The following is a 24,348-nucleotide window of genomic DNA, read 5'->3' as shown; positions in this document are numbered from 1 at the left end:
ACCACAAAATCAGCGCCTTTCATAGCCAGAAAACACCATCAGCAGAGAAACAAAAAATGTAATTACAAGGGACAGAGAAAAAGAGGGCTGGAAAAACAAGACACCAGAAAGAAACCATACCGCAGTGCTGCAGGCGGAGCCGCAGCACGAAGCAGCGGACACCATTTTCCCTTGCAGCACCAGGCTCCAGAGAGGAGGGGAACTCATAACAGAGCTCAGAACCAGAGAGGAGATAAGCTGGCCTCACACCCGAGGACGCAGCAGCAGCTCCTTACTGCCAGCAGCAGCGGCGAGCTCACCGGACAGCACCAGACCAATGCACTCAACAGCCCACCAGGCTCCAGAGAGGAGCAGTGGACAGCGAGCCGAGGTGAGCCGCTGCGGATCAGCCGGGAGGAATTCGGCAGATTCTCGGCGCAGGGAGCATCTAAAGCTCCCAGAGGCTGGGCTCAGCACATCCTGCAGGGACTCAGAGCGGAGCTCAAAAACAGAAAAGAAATACGCCAGCCTCACGGCCGAGGGCAGAGCAGCAGTGCCATATTGCCACCAGCGGCAGCAGCAGCGAATTCACCGAATCCACAACAGCTCCATCTGCGCACTCAACAACAGTGAGTCAAATTGTGGCCCCTAGAGGAGAAATCCCAGTACTGTACTCCCTGGGACTTGACCCAGTGGGGGAGTGGCAGTGGCAGAGATATCACACCATAGGAGAACGCCCAACCTGGCACCCCCCATGGTCTAAAGCAGCCTCGATTGACTCCCAGGGTCTGAGACTCTGCGATACAACCCAGTAAAGGAGTAGTGGGGACCGATACCACAGACTCGAGATCTAGAGCACCGTAAGTGAAGTCGTAGTGACCCAAGGGAAGAAACCAGAGAAGGCACAAACTTCCAAAATCATGGGAAAGAGGAATAACAATGGAGCAATGAATGCCCACAACCCCACAACATCAGAACCTGATAAAAAGAAATTCAGAGATTTCTAGAAGATCAAATCAGGAATATAACTGTAGAAATAATAGAGGTGTTTTGAAAAGAATTCAGAGAGAGCCAAAAAGAGATAAAGAATGCAATTAATGAAGTAAAGGCCTCAATTCAAAGTACAAACAACTGATTAGAACACATGGAGAATAGAATCTCGCTCTTAGAAGATGATCGTTCAAAAAATGAATGCATAGTTTCTAATTTAGAAAAAAAAAATCCGACAGCAGGAATCTGACATTGAAGAAATATGGGCCCATTTTAAGAGAGCTAACCTAAGAATAATTGGAATAGAGGAGGGAAAAGGAGGTGAAACCAAAGGGATCAACAATCTCTTCAAGGAAGTAATAGCAGAAAATTTTCCAAACATAGAGCAAGAACTTGATACACAGGTCCAGGAAACTTATAGAACTCCCTTTAGACAGGATCGGAGAAGAGGATCCCCACGCCACATAATTGTCAAAATGATCAATGTGGAAGCCAAGCAGAGAATCTTAAAGGCAACAAAAACAAAGGGCCAAGTGACATTCAGAGGAAAACCAATTAGAATCACTCCAGACTTCCCAAACCAAGTCATGAGAGCCAGAAGGGCTTGGAGTAACATATTCCAAACTCTGAAAGAAAACAACTTCCAGCCAAAAATTTCCCACCCAGCAAAACTTTCTATCAAATTAGATGGAGAAATAAGAAGCTTCCATGACAAACAGGAACTGAAGGAATTTATGTCTTCAAAACCAGCACTAGGGAAAATACTCAAAGACATTAACTACAAAGAAGAAATAGGTAACACACACCAGAACCAGAGAAACAAGATTTTCCATCCAACTGACAACTAAGATTGACTCTCTTTGGAGATTCACTATTTATGTTAGTCTTTTACCTATCTCTAAATTGTATTGTTTGCTTTTATTGCTAATTTTTAGGATTTCTAGTTGGAATATTAATATACCTTCAGATATAGCATTTGGAAATATTTTATCCCATTCTATCAGTAACTTTTAACTCTGTTTACATTGTCTTTGGATATACAATTTTTTTTTTATTTTTTAGGGAGTTTGTATACCCTTTTGTTGCCTGTGCCATTGAAATCATATCCAAGAAATCACTGCCAATTTCAATGTTGTGAGGTTTTATGACCCAGATTTTCTTCTAAAAGTTTATAGTCTTAAGATGTATATTTAGGTCTTTTATCTATTTTGAGTTAATATTTGTATATGGTGTTAGGTAAGGGTCCACTTTTATTCTTTTTCATGTAATTATTATTTTTCAACAGTATTTAGTTAAAAGATTAGTATTTCCTCCACCAAATGTTCGTGGAAACCTTGTCAAAAATAACTTGACAATATATGGAAGAATTTATCTCTAGGCCTTTATTTAACTCCAATGGTTTATATATCTGCCTTTAGAACAGTACTACACTGTTTCAATTACTGTAGCTTTATATGGTTTGAAATCAGAAAATATACATCTTCTAGCTTTGTTCTTTTTCAAGATCGTTTTGGGTACCTAGAGTCCATATTCCATATCAGGATAGATTTTTTCTGTAAAATAAATAAATAAATAAATGCATCATAGTTTCACCTAAAAAAAAGGAAAAAATATTCTCTGGTAAGAAAGAAAGCAAAAAGAAATATTGAAATGTTATCTTTAAGTCATCAAAAGCTTGGTATCAGACAAATGAAACTGTTATGTGAGATTATCATCATTAATATTGGATAAATTGCTATAAAACTAGATGTCAACTGTTGCAGGGAATAGGTTGGGGGGGGATGTGCGTGGTGTGTGTGTGGAGAAGTAATCCCCCCCCCACTATCACACAGACAGACAGACAAACAGAAAAACCATGGATTCTTGTCCTAAGCTAAGAATAAGTATTCATTGCTTGGACAGCTGCTGAACATTTAAAGTTTATTAAAAAGATAGAGATAGTTACAGCCCTGTGCCGGAGCGGGGCACAGGGGGGCAATTCGAATGAAAATGCCAAAGAACTCCAGTTTACTGAGTTTTTATCCTGTCTAAGTCCAGCAGGTCCCTCTGATTTTTGGAGATCATGTTACACCTTATCTCCAACCCCGGCTCTGCTTTTGTTATCTCTCCAGCCGAATTTATGGCCTAAAGGGGGAGACATCTCTGTCTCCAAACACAGGCCCAGATTTATGGCCTGAGGGGGAGGCATCTCTGTCTCCAGACACAGGCTTTTACCTTTCGTCTTCTCCCCCAAAATGTGTTAAATTGTTCTTAGGAATGCAAGGACATGTTAGCTAACCCTGGCTTTCTTAGTAAAGAAGATATATTTCAAGATTGGACATCTTTCCCAGTATTGACACATTAATACATTTTAAACCCTCTTCCCAATACCAGTACATCAACCACTATGCAAGCATGGGAAGGAGGGACGGGGAGGGAACGGGGTGGAAATTGGGTAGGGGCTAACTGGGCAATGTGTGCATGTATGTCTACAAAAGTATTTTCTTTGTACCATTATGATGTATGAATACATTGCACCAATAAAAAGGGAAAAATAAATAAATAAATAAATAAATTTGGAATTTTCTCTTCACAGATCTGTGAAACTTCATCCTCTGAGAGGCCATGTGCAGACAGAACAGCAGCAGCACTCCAGAACTCCTTGGTCTCTGGCACACAGAGAGGCCTGGCTGGGTCTCATCAGCAGCCCCAGGGCCTGTGGGGCTTCCATAGAGACCAGGCCGGAGGCCGTGTGGGACAGGAAACCCACAGGCCAGCCTGGTATGGTGCACATCTGTGATCCCAGGACTTGGGAGGCTGAGACAAGAGATTCCAGGTTCGAGGCCAGCCTCAGCTATTTGTTGAGACCTTATTTCCAAATAAAAAATAAAATAGGACTGAGGTGTAGCTCAGAGCTAGAATGCCTCTGGATTCAATGCCCAGTACCACAATAAATAAAAAACTAAGACAGGTGTGGTGGTGAATGCTTGTACTTCTAGTGCTTGGGAGACTAAGACAGGAGGATCCCAGGTCCTTAGCCAGCTTCAGCCATTTAGTGAGGCTCTCAGCAACTTAGTGAGATCCTGTTTCCAAATAAAAAATAAAATAGGTTGAGGGTGTAGGCTAAAGGGTGAAGGCCCTGGGTTCCATCCCCACAAATTAATTATTTTTAATTATTTAATTACAATTAATAAAACTGACTAGCAGGCATGGTGACACACATCTGTAATCCTTCTACGTAGGTGACTGAGACAGCAAGATTGGGGGTTTGAGTCCAGCCTCAGCAACTTAACAAGACACCTTTTCAAAATAAGGAATGAAAAGGAGGCCGGGCATAGTGGCGTGTGCTTGTAATCCCAGCATTCAGGAGGCTGAGACAGGAGGATCGCAGTTTGTGGACAGCCTCAGCTATTGAGCGTGACTCTTTGCAATTCAGTGAGACCCTGTTTCAAAAATAAAAAGACTAAAAACTAGGAGGTATAGCCTGGAGGTATAATGCCCCTGGGTTCCATCCCCAGTACGCTCCCCACCCCCCCCCCAAAAAAAAAAAGGAAAAAAGAAAGAAAAGAAAAGGAATGAAAAGGGCTGGGAGGCTGGATGTGGTGGCACACGCTTGTAATCCCCACACTTGAGAGGCAGAGACAGGAGGATCGTGCAGGTTTGATGCCAGCCTTGCCACCTTAAGAGATCCTGTTTCCAAATAAAAATATATATATAAAAAATAGGTGTCTGGGAGTGTAGCCCAGAGGTAGAAGGGTTTCCAGGAACCCCAGTACCACAAAAAAAAAAAAAAAAAAAAAAAGGCTGGGAGTAGCTGGGCAGTAGCTGGGCATGCTAGCACACACTTGCAATCCTTATACTTGGGATGCTGAGACAGGATGATTGCACAGTCAAGGACAGCCTCACCAAATAGTGAGACTTTCAGTAACCTACTGAGACCTTGTTTCAAAGAAAAAAAAAGTGCCAGAGTTATAGTTCAGAGGTAGGATGCCCCTGTGTTTGATCCCTAGTGCTACAAAAAAAAAACCCAAACATATATCTCCATCCCAAGTATCACCGAGAAAGAAGGAGAGAGAGGAAAGAAAGAAAGAAAGAAAGAAAGAAAGAAAGAAAGAAAGAAAGAAAGAAAGAAAGAAAGAAAGGGCTGGGCATAGATTGGAGGCAGGACACCCCTGGGTTCAGTCCCTAGTCACTCACACATTGGCTGGAGCCTTAGGTTTGCTTCCCCACTGAAGACTCCTGGGTCATCACTGCCAGACGAGGTTGTCAGCCTTAGCATAAAAAACCTAAAGCAGTAAATTCAAGATGCCCAGTTTGATTTGAATTTCAGATAAACAACAAATGGCTGGGCATGGTGGCACATACTTGTAACCCAGCTTGCTCTTGTGTCCTTGTGATGGAATTGGTCACCAAAGGACAAAACAGTCCTTCACAAGCACCTAGTAGAATATTTCCCTGTTCTGAGGAGCCAAGAGAGGTCGGGCACCATGCTGGTCTCCCCATCAGCGTCCACTGATGGACTAGCCGAGCTCATTCCTGAGCTAGACTTGAGGTGGCAAGGGGATCCCGCAGTCGACACTCGTTCATGAGAGCCGTGGGTCTCAGCCAGGCCGTTTTGTCCCCAGTGTTAACTGGAGGGTGTCTGAAGACATTGTTGGCTGTCACACCTGGGTGCATGTGCTCCTGGAAGGCGGTGGGTAGGAACCAGGGACGCTGCCAAACACCCTCCGTGCATGGGACAGGCTCCCTCGACAGAGAATGGTCAAGTCCAAAACGTACCCATTAACCGCCCATTCGCACAACAAGCTGGTACCCATCATGCTCTGTGTTCCTGACTCCTGTGCTGAACACAGGCAGGAAGGTCGTGGGAGTCCTGCTAAGTCGCTGAGGCTGACCTTGAACCTGCAATTCTCCTGTCTCAGCCTCCCAAGTACTGGGATTATCAGCATGCCCACCACACCTGACTTCCTATCATTTTTGGTAAAAACCTTTGGTCCTATTCCATTCATCCCATCTCAGAGAGGGGCCTACACACTTGCCTCCCTGCAAATATTTCAATTTTTCCTTTTTTTTTTTTTTTTTTGTGGTCCCGGGGATTGAACCAGAGGCATTCTACATCTGATCTACATCTGCAGCCCGATTTTATTTTTTTTATTTTGAAATAGGGTCTCACAACTTGCAGAGGGCCTTGCTAAGTTGCTCAGACTGACCTAAAATCTGCATTTCTCCTATCTCAGCCTCCCAAGTCCTGGGATTACAGGACTGTGCCATCATACCCAGCTCAATTCCTCCTTGAAAATTACAGATGGGAGATTACTCTTCCACTTCAAGGTCTCCTATTGGTAACTGTCTGTGATCTTCCTGTCTTAGCCTCCCAGGTACCGTGGTTACAGTCATGCACCATCACACCAACAGAAGGATGAACCACCAAAGAGGACTGACTAACTGGAAATGGGTGAAGAGATATTCTGAAGAACATCCTGGGGCTGGAACTTGGACACCCGTGGAGGAGTCAGATTGCATCCCACTGGATAATGAAGTTCTGTGGGTTGCCCCACGCCAGAGCTTGGGGGGGGGGTGCAAGCAGGTGGAGGCGGATGGGCAAAGTACTGCAGCTCGGATTGGCAAGCAGGAATCCCCACCAGGCTGCAGACGTCAACCACCCTGGGCCTGTGCGACTCACTGAGGGTCTGCCCGGGGAGAGCTGCTGAAAGTGATGGGAGGGATCAGAGTGGGTAAGGACCACTGGATGCTTCCCACACCCCACTGGCTACCATGCAGTAAGAGCAAGAAACCAACAGAAGCACACCCATCAAGGAAGAGCAGCCCCTCTTGCCCAGAGTGTCCCTCCGGCGCCCTCTACTGACAGTGTTCACCACCATGCCCACTGCAAAGGAGAAATGCTTACAGGGCTCAGCTCAGTTATCACAGAGCGGGCAATGAAGGGTGAATTTGGAGACCAGAGGGAAAGGATAATGGGTAAAAAAAAAGCACAGTGTTACAACCAAGGATAGAATTAGCGACGAATCAGAACACAGAGGACAGACTTAGTAAAGAGAATACAGCTATTATAATAGTTATTATATACTCTGGGATCAAGATGGAAGAAAGGCGGAACATATTGAATAGATATAAAAATATGATAAATGATCCAAACTCAACTTCTAGAGGGGAAAAATATGATGCTGGGGTGGGGGATGGAGATGCACGGAGTGAGATTAACTCTAGATCGTATGCCTCAGGGAGTAACCCTGAAGGCGTAGCATTTTACACTGCCCAAAATAAAATGGGAGGGACTGAAGATTAAGAAGCAAAAAGAGTAATACCTCCCTGCCTACCTCCTCCTGCAGTGCAGGAATAGACAAACCTAAAGGGACAGAGTGGAGCTATTTTAGGATTGTGGGCCATGTGCTTAACTTCTAAACTCTGTCTGCTGCTCTGTCTCTATTCAGATGCAAACACGAAGCCAGGCATAATCCCAGTCTTTGGGGGGCTGAGACAGGAGAATTGCAAGTTCAAGGCCAAACACAATAATTTAGCCTGGTCCTCAGGAACTGAGTGAGTTCCTGTTTGAAAATTAAAAAAAAAAAAAAAAAAAAAAAAGCATCCCTGTATCCTAGTCCTTGAGAGGCTGAGACAGTTGTTGGTATCCTCAGTAGTTGGTATTCTCCTCCTCACACCCATTCCCCAGGGCTTGAAAAGACAGCTGGCAGTTTGATGTCTCCAACTGAGAAAGCCCCTCCCAAGATGTCTGCATTCTAATCCCTGGAACTGTGTCACCTTGCGTGCGTGCATGTGTGTGTATGTGTGTGTGTGTGTGTGTGTGTGACTGGAGATTGAATTCAGGGCATTCTACCTCTGAGCCACACCCTTATCCTTTTCTATGTCTTTGTTTTTTTGGGGTTTTTTTGTGGGTCTGGGGATAGAACCCAGGGGCATTCGACCTCCGAGCTATACCCCCTACCCTATTTTTTATTCTTTAGTTTGAAACCATGTCTCACTGAATTGCAGAGGGCCTCACTAAGTAGCTGAGGCTGTCCACAAACCATGATCCTCTGGTCTCAGCCTCTCGCATGCTGGGATTACAAGCGTGCGCCACCAAGCCCCTGCTCTCTATGTCTTTGTTTTGAAACAGGGTCTCCCTATGCTGCAGAGAGTCTCACTACTTTGCCGAGGCTGTCCTCATACCTGGGATCCTCCTGTCTCAGCCTCCCCAGTACTAGGATTACAGGTGTGTCACACCATACTTAGGTGGGAAAGGGTGTTACTAAGTTAAGGGTCTTGAGATGGGTGGGTTATACAAGTGGGTCCTGAATACAGTCACGAGCATCCTTGTGACAAAGGAGCAGAGGGAGATTTGAGGCGCTGAGCAGAGCGACTTAAAGATGTGGCCCTGACGTCCAGAGGGAGGGACTGCCTCTGTCACAGGAGATGAGGAACCAGTGCTTCCCGAGAGCCCCCCCCCCCTCCCAGGATGCCACCGTGGCTTCCACCCAGAGATACAACAGGCTTTGGGCTTCTGGACTCTGGAGCCACCGGGGAACAGAAATATGTTGCTTTAGGCCAGGTAGTTTGTGCTAATTTGTTTCAGTGGCCCTAGGACACCAATACAGCTTCCCAGTAATTATGCATGATGATTATCAGTGATAACGAGATAAATGGAATGTTCCCGTGGCCCTGGTTAAGGACTCACTCTAGGGTAAAGAGGATTTCAGGAAGCTGGGTGCGGGGGATACATGCCTGTAATCCAAGCACTTGGGTGGCAACACACACACACACACACACACACACACACACACACACACACACCTTGACAGCTCTCTGCAGCCTCCCTGGGCCCACAGCAGGCAGGCCCAGCAAGGGAGTCCGGCCCTTTGTGCCTCCTACCGGGTGACCAGGTGACCAGGTGGGTGGCCTGTGACTCCTCTTTGACCCCCTACCTGTCAGGCTCCTGAACTGGGTTACAGAGGACTTTTCCTTCCTGCTATAAGTTGAGTTAAGCTGAAAGGAAACTCCCATGAGAACCTTTGGCAAAAACAGGTGCGACCATTACCTTCGGGGCGGGGCCCTTAAAGTCGCTCTCAGACCCTGCGTGGCAGAGTTTCCTGCTCTGAGTTTTAGGAGCGGCCACAATAGTAGGAGAAGCCAGACTTGAGTGCGTGGCTTCCTGTGTGCCAGGCTCCAAGTTAAGCCCTTCACACACATCCTTCTCCAGGGACGTTAGAAACAGGGTAATGGCTGGGCGAGGTGGTGCAGGCCCGTAAGCCCAGTACTTGGGAGGCTGAGACAGGAGGATTGCAGGGTTGAGACCGGACTCAGCAACTTAGTGAGACCATCAGCAACTTAGCAAGATGCTGTTTCAAAAAAAAAAAAAAAAGCTGGGGTGTGGCAGAGAGGTAGAGAGCCCCTGGGTTCACTCCCCAGAGTCACAAGAGAGGGGAAAATAAAGATAAAGATAAAAGAAACAGGGTAATGGAATTTGTACTGTGGAATCAGAAAGACCTGAGCTGATGTCTGATCTCCACACGTAGCTGCATGACCTCAGGCAAGTGACTTAGCCTTCTGAGCACCCAAAAAATGGTGCCACTGTTTTCTTTCATGGCGTACTGGGGATGGACCCAGGGGCACTCTACCTCTGAGTTACACCCCCAGCCCTTTTTATTATTTATTTTGAAACAGGGTCTCACTGAGTTGCCGAAAGTCTCGCTAAGTTGCTGATGCTGGCTTCGACCCTGCAGTCCTCCTGTCTCAGCCTCCCGAGTCCTGGGGTGACAGGCGTGCCCCACCAGCCTGGCTCCAAAGGCACTCTTTCATGGAAGCCTGTGCTCTGAGCACGGTGCTCCCTGGCGCAGTCTGGGCGCCCCTGGCCTCCTGTCCAGCTTGCAAGGTAGTCGCTACCCCAGCCCGAGCTGGCCCTGCCTGTGTTCCGGCTTCACCTCCTCTTGTGCCCCAGGTCAGCTTTCTGCTCTGACCACAGCTCACCGCCCACATTTCATGCTTCAGGCCATTACACAGACTGTTCATTTCCTTTGCCTGGAGCACTTTCCTTCCTTCCCAACTCTGTGTGCCCCTGACACCAGCCGGCACATTCCCTGCTTTGGGAGCACTGTCCCCAGACTTCTGACCAGAGCCAGCTGCTGCCTCCCTGTGCTGTCTCTGGATCAGCACTCACCTCAGGACAGCTCTCTCCCGGGTCTCCATGGGTGGCGAAGAGCATCTGCTTTGCATGGCTGCATCCTGCTGGCGACCCTGGACTCCTTGAAGGGCGGTCTGTGCTTTCTGGACTTCAGAGTCCTCACTGCCAAGCGCAGGGCCTGGCGTGCAACAGGTGCTTCCACTGAACTCTACCGTCTTCGAGGCTGTTTTCTCTCTATGTTTTCCTTACTATCAAAAGCAATTCACACCATTGTGAGATTTCAAAAACACACGTAAATGTGTGCTTGTGTTAGCGTGTCACTTTGACTCTCACTATAATGTATAAATGCAATATGCTAATAAAAGTATATAAAATGCAAGTGAGAAGAAATGCCCACTAGTCGGGCAGGGGGTGCACACCTGTGATCAAACACCTGGGGAGTGGAGATGGGAAGGATGCAGGTTTGAGGACAGATCCAGCAACTTAGCAAGACCCTCGGCAACTTAGTGAGACCCCATTACAGAATAAAAATAATATAAAGGGATGGGAGTGTAGCTCAGAGGAGGAATGCCCTGGGTTCAATTGAAGAAAAAGAAGAAAGGAGAATGAGGAGGAAGAGGAAGAGGAGGCGTGAGGAGATAGAAAGGAAATAGGCAGATAGGGAAAAGCCCTTGGTAGAAAAAAGTTAATTTCCTGAGTTTCCTGAGGGGCAACAAATGCCTGAAACTCCAAAGGCTCAGAGATAAGAGGGCCAGAGCTTCACAAAGCCATCTGTTTACTAATCAACAAACCCAGGAGCCAGCACAGAGCAAGTTGGACACTCCTACTAAATAAAAGGAGACCCTTCAAAAGACTTGCAAATACCCTATGCAAATTCTCCTTGGAATCCCAAAGTCACCCTAACCAAAAACGGACTTGCAAGCGGTCAGGCAAGGCCTGACCGGATGGCAAAAGGGGGACTTTTCCTCTCTGGACCCCCTCCCCTTTTAAGGAGCTGTTCTCTTTCTCGCAGGTCGTGTTGGTCCTGAGAGAAGGCAGAGTGCATCTGAGGGCACGTGGCTCGGGCGACTCTCAAGTAGTGACCTGAAGGCCTCTAGGCTGACCAGGCTCCTAGGGGTGACCTGCACCTCTTTTCTGGCAGATCGCGTGGACTCTGGGAGAAAGTAGTTTGCAACTGATGGGCACTAAGTGCCCGGGCGACACTCAGGTAGTGACCCTGAGTTCCGACTGCCCCTATGGGGTGTTCGGCCACTTTTCTCTATTCCCTTCTGGCAGATCGCATGGATGCTGGAAGAAAGCAGCCTGCACCTGAAGGCAATTCGGCTTGGGCTGCTCTCAAGTATTGTCCTGAAGGCAGCTGCTGGACCCAGAGCTCCAGCCCCTTTGGGGGTGTTCAGTCACTCTCCCCCCCATTCCCTGCTGCTTCCAATAAACCTTTTACTCCCCTTCCTGAGGTCTGCGGGTGTCATTCTTCACTCACTGTAGACAAGAATGATGAAGAGGAGGAGGAGGAGGATGAAGAGGAGGAGGAGGAGGAGACGGAGGACAAATACCCACTACCTAGAGGGATCAGGTGAATGATGCTCAGCCTGAAGTTAATAGATGAAGGACCTGAGTGAGCTTGTTAAAAAGAGAGATGTTTATCTGAAGCCAGCTTCAGCAACTTGGTGTGCCTTCCAGTAACTTAGTGAGATCTTGTTTCCAAATAAAAAATAAAATGGGCATATAGGTTCTCAGCTGCACATGCTGGTACACATCTGTAATCCCAGTACTTGAGAGGCGGAGACAGAAGTAGGTTCAAGGCCAGCCTCAGCAACTTAGCAAGATCTGTTTCAAAACTATAAAAATAGTCGACTGTGGTGGTGCACACTTGTAATCCCAGCATTTGGGAGGCTGAGACAGGAGGATCCGGGTTTACAGCCAGCCTCAGCAACTTAGTGAGGCTCTCAGCAACTTAGTGAGACCCTGTTTCCAAATAAAATAGGTCTGGGAGTATAGCCCAGATATAGAAGGCTCCTAGGTTCCATCTCCAGTAAAACACACACACACACACACACACACACACACACACACACACACATACACACACACACACAATAAAATAAATGGACTGGGAGCATAACTCAGAGGTAGAATGCACCTAAGTTCAATCTCTAGTAACCTCTACCCCTAAAAAAGTGGAGATGCTCAAACTGCAGAGAAACCACCCAGCCACTGCTCCAGCATGTGCGTGCATGTGTGTGTGTGCATGTGTGTGTGCATACATATGCAATCACATGTATTTCATAAACCTCCAGTTGATTCCAAAATTCACTGCTCATTAAGGATCACTGCTTAGGTGATTTTTAATATTTTTGCACTCTAAACAAGGCTGCTATAACATCCTCCTACATAAACTTCCATCTCTGGGTCTTCTGTTTCTTTAGGATAGAATCCTAGAAATGGAACCTCAGGGCCTGAGGGCAGGAAGGCTTCCCAGGCTCTTAGGATAGATCCAGTCACACTTGTAGGAAGTCTGTCACCTCCTCCCCCAGCAGCAGCCTCCGAGGATGCCCATCTTGTCAGACTCCCACAATTATGGCCACTTTGGATTAAAATGAATATGAACAGTTGCTATTAAATGTGAAAGAAAAATTGCCTTGCTGAGTACTTTTGAAAGTGGGGCATTTAGCAAGCTTTGGAAGCCTAATTACTGTTTAATCAAGCTGAGGAACACACAGCCTCTTTACTTTTTTCTGCAGAGATTGAGAATTGGAACGTAGGGCTGGTAATTTTGCTAATGCTAGGGCTGGTAATTTTGCAAGCGAGCGCACATGACTGCATTGCTTCTCCCAGGCTTGGGGGATTTATTTTCTCTCTTTGAGGGATGGAGACATGCCATGGCACAGCGGGAGGAAGCACTGACACATTCTCTTGGCAGGGTGGAGGGGACAGGGAAATGGGGTAAACCAGGTTCTCTTGTTTTACTCTTTACACTTCTGTATTGTTCAATTTTTTCCCCCACGAGAATCATACTGCATGTTTGCAACCTAAAATAATAGAAAATGAAGAAATAAGATGAGTGGCCATGCAGGACCAGAGCCCGTGGCTCAGCCAGGGCTGGAGGGCGAGGGAGCCAGGGACCACTGTGGTGCTGGTGCCCCACAAGGACCCACTGAGGCCCATGTCCTTCTCTGCCACCACATCCACTGCGCACACAGATGAGGTCTTGGGAGGAGGCTGCAGGTGACTGCGCACTGTGCCTCTGGCTCCTGCAGGCGCATCTCTCTCCATGGACCTGGGCACCATCAGTCCCGGGCAAGCCTGGCCCCTGCACCCTCATGGCCTGGTGCTCTGTGCTGCAGTGACGGGACCCTTGGTGGCCACATGGAGACATGTCCAGATCCTATGGGGATGAGCTGTCTCTTCTCAGGATGGAAGCAGGAGCCTACAGCCCTGGTCCTCAACTCTGAGCGCACAGTCAGATCGCTGGGGAGACTTGAAATTCCTGCTGCCCGAGCCTCGGTCATCATCTGTTGTCTGAAATGGAGCCTGGGCACCAGCATTTTTAAGTTCCTCACGAGGCAGTGTGTTTCTTTTAGGCAGCAGTTTTAAGTAAGTGCTCTTGGTCAATGGGGCATCCTGTAACTCAACCAGGACATGGAAAGGAATTTTAACTGCTATTATCTGCCTTTGTAATTTGCTTCACTGAGCATGGTATGAGGAAGCTGTCTTGACTACAAGATAGCATCTGAGTAAAATGTGTTGTCTGTTCTGAAGAAACACTTGGTGTTTGTCAAACAATCTTATGATTCTTGTAACCATGAAAACCTTACTTTTCTGTTCTCCCAACTCTGTAACCAAGGGATACAAAAGGCAGTTGAAACTGACACTCTAGGCAACAGTATAAAGGGTACTGTTTGCCCTGGCTGGTGGTAAATAAACTACCTCTTTGGCACCTTGGAATCTGGAGTGTCTCTGTGAGTTACCTCGCAACACCCAGGTGACTGTGCTGTGGAGCTTGGATGGAGAACGCTCACCTAGGGGAATAGCCCTGGGTTCAGAGGGGCCTCCCATCACAGAGGCTGGGAACCGGGGCATGGCTGGGGTGACCAACTGATTCGGGTTGGCCTGAGATTTCCATTTTTTTTTTTTTTTGATACTGGGGAATGAACCCGTTAATAATAAATTTCCATGCCATCAAAAAGACATATATTTGAAAATTGTTAAGCAAGGTGATTTTACTCTTTTTGCAAAAAAGTGTACTCCCAGGTATGCAGCTGTGAAATTCAGACAATGATGCTCTGAGGGCTTTTGGACTCCACCTTCTATGAAAAATTCAACTAGGTGAAGGCTGATATCAGTAGTGAGGATCAGATCATCTTTTTCTAATAGGATTCCTTTATATTTAAGTATTCAGGAATCTGTCAGCCATCTACCCACCCTCTGGTTTAAAATCACCCTAACCTGATGTGGAGTAGTTACAACTAAGGCTGCACAAAAGGCCAGTTTTCTACCCCCCACCCCTGTGAGTAGGGCTGAGGTTGCTATTGATTGAATGCATTCAAGCCAGACTGGGAACAGAGTCCAAGAGCTTGGACATATACGTCACGAGCTGTCTCTTTCCTCCACGTTCTTGGGTTAACACCCTAATGCTGTCCCCTTATCTCCATTACTGTAGAGATGAAACGGTTTTTTCTAGGGATGGTAAAGCCAGTTACTGGGGCAGTGATCAAGGCCTGCTTGAGAACCTCAACCAATTGTACTTACTCCGGCTTCCAGAGGAGGGGATCAGATTTTTCATCTAGGAATTTAAGATATAATTTCTTAGTTTTAAGGGCTATGAACCAAACCGTAACCTACAGTACCTGAAAAGCCCTACCATTTTTCTTAATTCCCTTTGGTACCTGGAGGAGGCATGTTAGTTATCCCTGAGACTCTTTGTACCCAATCTCCTTTTCCCTTGCTGATTAGGTGCCCTAAATAGTTTACTTCATTATCTACAAATTACAATTTGGTCTTTGAACCCTCAGGCTCTGTTGCCCCAGAAAATTTGTAAGTCTGCTGTGGTATCTGTAACCCTTTCTTTATCTGTCCCAGAGAGGAGTAGATCATCTACATATTAGATCAGTCCAGTTGAGGAAGGAAACTCAGATTCCTCTGGCACCTTTTCTTGAACTGTCCAAATAAGTTAGGTGACTCTGTGAACCCTTGTGGCAAAACTGTCCAGCGATATTGCTGCTTCCTCCTGTCAGGGTGGGTTCTCAGCTGAGAAATTCAGGATCTTCAGGGGCCTTGGATAACGTGACAGAAAAGAATTTTAACACATGCCAGTCAGAGATCTAGACAGAGGTTCGTTTGGAGGAAAGGGGAGAAATCCACATTCAAGAAATAATGCATTTTGGAGAGGTATTTCAAGAGGAAGGCATTTGGGGGAGTTTAGGGCTCTCTTCTTATAGGGGACTTTGTGAGGATGACCTCATTCTGGTAGTTCCCGAGGCAGTTTCTGGTGTTCTGGTAGTCTGGTCAGCTTTAGGCTGAATGAGCTAAGTCTGGTAGTCACGAGGTGCTTTCTGGGATCTGGTGGTTTAGTCAGCCTTAGAGGCCTCAGGCTGATTCAGGTCCTCATTAGCTGATTGACAGACAAGCTGGAGTGTCCTAAATTATAGGTTTCTTGAAATATGGTATCTGTCTTGTTATCAGCACACAGGGCAATTATGGTTTCATTTTTATTAATTATGGTTAACTCTAGGATCCACAGGTTTCCCAGGAATTTGAGAGAATCAGCCCTGGGAAAGAGAACTGATTTGTGGACTAGAGGCTGAAGTACTTCAGCTCCGGGTTTTTATATTAAAGTTATATTTTACTTTTCCTTTCTGTCTCCTTTATACCTACTTATTTCCTCTATCCTACATTACTCCCAGTCACAGGGTTCTCTCACTTAAAGACATCTCTGCTTTCCTTAACTAGAGGACAGGCCCAAAAGGTGTGCTTTAATCTACCACACTAGCCGGCCATGATGGCGCATGCTTGTAATTCTGGTATTTGGGAGGCTGAGACAGGATGATCGCACAGGTTCGAAGCCAGCCTTATCTACTTAGTAAGGCTCTCAGCAACTTAGTGAGACACTGTTTACAAATAAAATATAAAATAGGTCTGGGAGTGTAGCCTGGAGGTAGAAGGTCCATGGGTTCCATCCCCAGTACTACACACACACACACACACACACACACACACACACACACACACAAATTTACCACACTAAACTAGCTATGTTCATGAGAAATCCTGCTAAGGATGGAATCCGGAGGCATTCTACCTCTGAGCTATACCTCCCAGACTTTTTTTTTCTGCTTTGAAAGATGGTCTCATTAGGTTACTAAGAGTCTCACTACTGCTCACTCATACACACACACACACACACACACACACACACACACACTCCTGGATGCCAAATTTAACATAAATACTATGTTACCTTTTTAGTTGTTTAAAGGTTTATTGTTGGCTGGGCATCATGGCGCACGCTTGTCATCTCAGTTCTTGGGAGACTAAGATAGGAGAATTGAATTGTCAATGCAAGTATGGCCTCAGCAAGTAGTGAGATTCTCATCAACCTAGTGAGACCCTGTTTCAAATTAAAATAAAATAGGGATGGGGGTGTAGCTCAGGGATAGAAGGTCCCTGGGCTAAATCCTCAGCACACAAAAAAAGTAATTTGTCCAATCCAGGGTTATGTGTTCATTTGTGTTCAGCTTCTTTGGCTAATTATAATCTAGAGAAGTTCCTCAGCCAATTTTGATCTGACACTAACACCAATCCAATTATGTTAAACTGTAATGACTTTAAAAATGATACTCTAACTCTGCTTCTGATCTTTGTCCTAGAAATGTAAGCTTTATTTATGTTTTCACCAGGTGATGCTGTTTGCAGCCCGTGGCCCTTAAAAGCCCTGTGAAAGGGCCATTTAAGGCAAAGTAAATTTGTTCTATGTTGATCAGACAAGGCTCTGATTTGGAAGCACATGATGCCGAAAGTTCCCATACATTTCTAAAGGCAGTGGTTTCTTTCCTATGAATCTCCTGGGAATCTTGTTAACCAGGATTCTGCCTTGGACCCGGAGTGGGTCCTAAGAGTCTACATTTCTAACAGGCTACTTGATGACTTGTGATGCTGCAGGTGGCACCTTGAGTGGCAGGGGTCTAGAACAAGCATTTGAAGAAATATATCTATTTGTAGTTAGGCAACTTTTATCCCATAGTTAGCAGTGAAGCTGATCTTTCTTGCTCTCTCTCCTCCTCCTCCCCTCCTCCCCTCCTCTTCCTCCTCTCCTCCTCCTCCTTCTCTCCTCCTCCTCCTCCTCCCCTCCTCCCCTCCTCTTCCTCCTCTCCTCCTCCTCCTTCTCTCCTCCTCCTCCTCCTCCCCTCCTCCCCTCCTCTTCCTCCTCTCCTCCTCCTCCTTCTCTCCTCCTCCTCCCCTCCTCCCCTCCTCTTCCTCCTCTCTTCCTCCTCCTTCTCTCCTCCTCCTCCTCTTCCTCCCCTCCTCCTCCCCTCCTCCTCCTCCTCCTCCCCTCCTCTTCCTCCTCCCCTCCTCCTCCTCCCCTCCTTCTCCCCTCCTCTTCCTCCTCCCCTCCTCCTCCTCCCCTCCTCCTCTCCTCCTCTTCCTCCTCCCCTCCTCTCCTCCTCCTCTTCTTCCTCCTCCTCCTCCTCTTCTCCTCCTCTTCTCCTCCTCCTCCTCTTCTCCTCCTCCTCTTCTCCTCCTCCTCCTCCTCCTCCTCCTCCTCCTCCTCCTCCTCCTCCTCCTCCTTCTTCTTCTTCTTCTTCTTCTTCTTCTTCTTCTTCTTCTATTCTTCTCCTCTTGAGGTTCTGGTTATTGAACCCAAAAGAATTCTACCACTGAGCTACAACTCCAGCCCCTTATTTTTATTTAGGAACAGGATTTCATTAAGTTGCCGAGGCTATCCTGGAACCTGTGATCCTCCTGTTTCAGCCTTCCAAGTATTGTGATTATAGATATGCACCACCACACCCCACTAAGTCTCCCTTACTCCTGGGATTCCAGGCGTGCACCACCACACTGGTTTATTTTTATTACTGGTGTCAAGCCTTTTCCCCAAAGCAGCTGCTAAGATGAAAGGTCACACAGGATGGAGCAGTTAGGGGTCAAAATGAAGAGATATGATCCAAGAGAAGAGGGAGCAGTGGTAACAGCACTTGATGGTGGTTAATTATACTAATGGGGCACAGAACTTGGCTCTAAGTTCTTTGGCAGCTGAGGTTCAACAGGAAGCCGGTGGGACCACACAGTGTTCATTGTGTGGCTTCAGAAGGCCCAAGACTCAGCAGGACTCACGTCTAGGAGGAACTTGGTAAGGAAACATCCACTAGGCCCCAGATTAGACCAGGCTGACCAAAAAAGCCCAGAGTCATGGTTGGAGACTAGCATCCTTTTCTCTGCAAAGGCTGAGAATATAATGTCAGTTACATTAACTCTTGGGTTTCAGGAGAGCTATGTTGTGAGGATCCAAGTGAAAACAAAAACAAAAACTAGAATCTAGTTTCTTCTTCTAGAGCGTCTTGAAGAGTTTAAACATGTCTAGGAGAATCTCACAGGCCAGGCTTGGTGACACAGCCTGCAATTTCAGAATATGGGAGCCTGAGACAGGAGGATAGCAGGTTTGAGGCCAGAAACTAAGGGAGACTCTCGAGAGAACAAACATATCTTACAAAGGCCTGATGATGCAGGTCTTTGCTAACCATGGAGCCACAGCAGGTCATGAACTGGGTGTCTGTGTTCTCCCAAGGACTCACTGAGTTTCTAGTACAAATGCTCTCATCTTTCCTTTCTGCCTTCCCAGGGGCACCATCAGGCCAGCCGTATCCAGGGCAGAGAGGAAGAGGACCGAGGCCAGGGGAAGGCAGCCTTGGATCTTCAAGCTTCATGAAGTGCTGTCTTCCGTCTCTTGCTATCCTTCTGATGCTGTCTTCAAACCTGTGATCCTCCTATTTTAGCCTCCTGAATACTGGGATTACAGACATGGACCACCATGACCAGTTTCCAATCCTTTTGTAATTTACAGATTTCCCAAAGCCTTTTTCTGACGCTTGAACTTTTATTTTTTCTTTTTTTGAACCCAGAGGAATTCTACCTCTGCGCTAAACCCCCATCCCTATTCATGTCTGTGTTTTGATTAGAAATAGGTTCTTGCTAAATTATCTTACACTGCTTTTGAACCTCTAATCCTTCTGTCTCAGCCTCCCAAGTACTGGAATTACTGGTGTGTGCCACCACACCTGGTTGCATGGTGAACTTTTTTTGTTGTTGTTATTGGAGGTTGAGCCCAGGGGCATTCTACCTCTGAACTACACCTCCAGCCCTATTTTTTTTTTTTTTTTTTTTTTTTTTTTTTGGTGGTGGTACTGGGTGTGGAACCCAGAGGCTTTCTACCTCTGGGCTATACTCCCAGACTTATTTTATATTTTATTTGGAAACAGGGTCTCACTAAGTTGCCAAGAGCCTCACTAAGTAGCTGAGGCTGGCTTCGAAACTGTGCGATCCTCCTGTCTCAGCCTCCCAAGCGCAGGGATTACAAGTGTGCGCCACCACGCCCAGCTGTTTGTTTGTTTTTGAAACAGAGTCTCCCTAGGTTGATGAGAGTCTTTGTTTTTAATCTGTGAATTGCAATCACACGTCATGGTAAGGTTCGGGGAGGTAGAGGCATACAGGACACAGCACTCGTTCAGCCATCCCCAGCCCCATCCTATTTCCTCCCCCTTTCCCATGCTCAGCACAGGGACTGACTTTGGTACGTTTGTTATGTCTGTCATAGCCACTGAGGATTTCCCCCTCTCCCCTCCCATCCCCTCAGTCAGGTCACCTTCTTCCCTCATCTAAGGTTTCTTCCCCTTTGTCTGGAGTCCTTCCTATGACCCATTTTCTCTCCAGCTTTCACATATTAGGGAGAACATCCTATTTTTCACTTTTCGTGACTGATTGATCTCACTTAGCATAATGTTCTCCTATTTCACCTATTTGCCTGCAAATGGCATAATTTTGTTCTTCTTTATGGCTGAGTACATTTCCATTGTGTACATATACCATAGTTCTGTAATCCACTCATCTGTTGACGGGCATCCCGACCAGTTCATAATTAGGCGATTCTGAACTATGCAGCTATAAACACAGGTATGCATGCATTACTCTGGTACCTAGATTTCCATTCTTTTGGGTAGATACTCAGAAGGGATGTTGCTGGATTATATGGTAAGATAGTTCCCCTTCTTCTGAGGATCCACCATCCTGTCTTCCCAAGTGGTTGCACTAATTTGCGATCCCACCAACGATGAATCAGAGTTCCCACTTCTCCACTTCCTTATTAGCATTTGTTGCTATTAGCGTTCATAATGATTGCCATTCCAATTGGGGTTAGGGGAAATCTCAGGGTAGTTTCAATTTGCCTCTTTCTGATTGCTAATGATGTTGAACATTTTTTCATATGTTTATTGGTCATTTGTATTTTTTCTTTTGTGAAGTGTCTATTTAGTTCACTTGCCCATTTTTTGATTGGGTCATTTATTTTCTTAGTGGTGAGTTTCTTGAGTTCTCTTTTTATTCTACATATTAGGCCTCTATCAGAGGAGGAGCTGGCAAAAATCTCCTCCCATTCTGTCGACTCTCTGTTGAGGTTCTTGATGGTTTCCTTTGCTGTACAGAAGCTCTTCATTTTAATGTAATTCCATGCATTGATCCTCCTTGCCCTCAGGGTCTTGTTGAAGTTTTTGCCTGTGCCTATGTTTTGAAGTGTTGCACCTATGCCCTCTTTAGGAGCTGCAAGGTCTCTGGTCTAATTTCCAGGTCTTTGATCCATCTTGAATTGACTTTTATGTAGGTGAGAAAGTGAAGTTTATTTCCATTTTTCTGCATATGGTTAACCAGTTTTGCCAACACCATTTGTTGAAGAGGCTATCTTTTTTCTAGTGTGTATTTTTGGTATTTTGATAGTGTGTATCAAAAATCAATTGGCTCTAAGTGTGTGGATTTGTTTCTGAGTCTTCTATTCTGTTCCATTGATCTACGTGTTTGTTTTTGTGCCAGTACCATGTCGTTTTTATTACTATGGCATGTGGTATAAAGTCAGGCATTGTGATGTCTCCTGCATGGTTTTTGTTGCTGAGAACTACTTTCACTATTCTGTTTTTATGTTGTTCCAAATTAATTTAAGGACTGATTTTTCCCTTCCTTCCTTCCTTCCTTCCTCTCTTTCTCTCTCTCTTCCTCTCTCCCTCCCTTCCTTTCTTTCTTTCTCTTTCTCTCTTTCTCTCTTTCTTTATTTTGAAACAGAGTTTTACTAAGTTGTGAAGGGCTTCACTAAGTAGCTGAAGCTGTCTGCGAATTGTGATCATCCAGTCTCAGCCTTCCAAACACTGGGATTACAATCCCGGTTTATATTTTTATATCATTTTGGTACTGGGGATTGACCCAGAGGCGTTCTATCTATGATCTATACCCCAGTTCTATTATATTTTTTATTTAGAAACAGAGTCTCACTAAGTCGCTGAGAGTCTCACTAAATTTCTGAAGCTGGCCTCAAACCTAGAAACCTCTTATCTCAGCCTCCCAAGTCCTGGGGTCACAGGCGTGCGCCATGCCAGACTGGCCCATGGGTTTCCTGACTCACACGGCCTCTGGCCTGGTCTCTATAGAAGCCCCACAGGCCCAGGGCCTGCTGATGAGACCCAGTCAGGCCTCTCTGTGAGCCAGAGACTGAGGAGACCTGGAGTGCTGCTGGTATTCTGTCTGCATATGGATAACCAGTTGCAAGTGGCCTCTCAGAGGATGAAGTTTCACAGATCTTTGAAACATAGAGACCAAATTTATTAACTACAACATCCCTTGGAGCCTTTGGCTGCATCGCTGAGGTGAACGGGGAAGGGGATTGGGGCTGGGTGAGCTCGCCGTGCAGGGACTGGACCAGATCAGCCTCCTTCCCAAGCTCTTGCGACTCCCTCAGAGACATCTCAACCCTCAGGAGGCCATTTCCTTAGGAAGGAGTAAATTAAAAAAGTGGTAAGAAAAGTACACATTTCATTTTCCTATTAAACATCTTAGCTGAGGGCGACAGTCCTCTCGTCTTCTGGCCTTTGTAGAGCAGAGGAAAGGAGAGGGAGAGGAGGGCTCAGGCCCCTGTGCTCGCTGCCCCGCTGTGAGCTCTGAGGCTGCCCGAGGACCTGGGCTGAGGGCGCCATTTCAAAGGACTTGCTCTGGGCCTCTTGCTAGGTCTTCTCGTTTGTGGCAGGTGAGGAAACAGAGGGGCGGAGAGAAGCCACATGGCCAGCGCGCTGCACGTCCAAAGGAGAAGGACCAAGAACTTTTTATATTTTGTTTTGAAGCAAGCTCTCACTAAGTTCCTGAGCTACACCCCAGCCCTGTTTATGCCTTTGGCTTGCGGATTGACTTTCAGAATATGAAAGTCCTCCTTGGCTGGGCGGTTGTGGTGGTAAACACTGGTAATCTCAGTACTTGTGAGGCTGAGGCAGGAGGATTGCAGGTTTGAGAACAACTTCGTCAACTTAGTGAGGCCCTGTTTCAAAATAAAAGAATCCAATAGGGCTGAGGGTGTCACTCAGCGGTAGAATGCCCCTGGGTTCCACCCCAGAAACACAAAAATAAAATACATAACTGCCATCCTTGTGCTTCTCATTCCTCCAGAACTGATACTGTAATGAGACAAGGATGAGCCTGTGGGTGCTGCCCCAGTCTGGGGTCTGCGCTCAGTGATACTTGGGTGCTGCGCTCAGTCCTGGAGGCTTGGCAGGGAGGAAGCAGTGGAGGACGGGGCTGAGCAAGGCTGGGCAGAAAGCGAAGGCAGCGGGAGCGGCTCGTGAGCCCACCCACAGCCAGTCCACTGAGGAGGCCGGGCCTGATCATCGCAGACACAGCTCCCAGCTCTGCAGGACCTCGGGGTGGGGCCGCCACAGGGTGAGTGAGGAGGCAGTGAGGGAGGCTGGGCCTGGTGCCTGGGCACAGGGGGCTCAGGGCTGCTCTCACAGGGTTGGTGGGTGCTCAGTGACTCCAGGAATAAGAAATGAAGCCTGTGGGTGCTTTTTATTTTGTTACTGAAGTTTGAAGCCAAGAGCATTCTACCTCTGAGCTACACTCCCCTGCTTTATTTATTTGTTTATTTATTTATTTATGGTGGTACTGGGGGTAGAACCCAGAGGCTTTCTACCTCCAGGCTATACTCCCAGAACTTTTTTATATTTTATTTGGAAACAGGGTCTCACTAAGTTGCTGAAAGCCTCACTAAGTAGCTGAGGCTGGCTTCGAACCCTTGCAATCCTCCTGTCTCAGCCTCCCAAGTGCGGGGATTACAAGCCTGCGCCACCATGCCCGGCCCCGTTTTATTTAGACACAGGGTTTCACTAAGTTCCTGAGGGCCTCACTAAATTGCTGAGTCTGGCTGCAAACCTGAGATACTCCAGTTTCAGTCCCCAAGTACTGGGATTACAGGCATATGCCCCACACCCAGCTCTGTGGCTGCTTTAATTAATTAATTAATTAATTTTTGGTGGTACTGGGGATGGAACCCTTCTACCTCTGGGCTACACTCCCAGACCTATTTTTAAAATTTTATTTGGAAACGGGGTCTCTTAAGCCAGCCGTTCTTTGAACCTACAGGATCCTCCTGTCTCCACCTCCCAAACTCGGGGATTACAAGTGTGCGCCACCACGCCCGGCTGTGACTGCTTTTTCAAGGTGGTAAAGAATTTGAAACTGATGTGAGAGCTGATGCCCTTTTCTGCCCCCTCTTGCTCTCCTTCCCTCGCCCCACCCCCAAGACCTTATCAGGCTCCCGGGGCTCCGCCCCCACCCCCACCCAGAGAGTCAGGGCCCACACTCACTGGGTCCCATTATACACCTTCTCTGGGCTCTTTGTCCCCAAAGCTGGAAACGGGAGCAAGCAGGAGTCAGTGCCGCCTCAGGACCCCAGGCCGGCCCTGCTGTGCCCGCGCAGCCAGCGCTGCCCGTGTCCAAACGACCTGGGACCTTGTCATTGCCCGACTCCTAAGGTCCAGGGCTGACCAGTGTCACCAAGGTGGGGCAGGGCGGCTGTGCAGAGGACTCCTGGACCCCAGTGGTCTCACCTGGACATCTCCATGCTCATCTCCTCGGGGATTTCCTAGGCTTTTAAAAAGAAAAAGAAAAACCAGAGTCAGTATTAGCTGTCCAGGTCCCTGCCAGGTAAGAAGGGTCATTTCAATCACATTTGACGGCTGAAAACTGCA

At 46.9% G+C, this 24,348-nt stretch overlaps 1 protein-coding gene across 1 annotated transcript in view; it reads left to right on the top strand.

The window, feature by feature from the left end:
* The window catches only part of PECAM1 (platelet and endothelial cell adhesion molecule 1), a gene marked incomplete at both ends in the record, with an annotated part of 138,919 nt that extends 114,788 nt beyond the window's left edge, over positions 1-24,131 (top strand). The window contains 2 exons of the mRNA XM_080714107.1: positions 22,960-23,041; positions 24,008-24,131. Of these exons, the coding sequence (XP_080570233.1) occupies positions 22,960-23,041; positions 24,008-24,131 (206 nt within the window). The remainder of the gene's footprint in view (positions 1-22,959; positions 23,042-24,007) is intronic.
* Positions 24,132-24,348: the final 217 nt, after the last annotated feature.

Source organism: Muscardinus avellanarius (genome assembly GCF_963383645.1).
Source record: "Muscardinus avellanarius genome assembly, chromosome: 16".
Classification (NCBI taxonomy): Eukaryota; Metazoa; Chordata; class Mammalia; order Rodentia; family Gliridae; genus Muscardinus; species Muscardinus avellanarius.
Note: the sequence above shows the minus strand (reverse complement) of the source record. Positions and strands in the feature narration are given on the sequence as shown.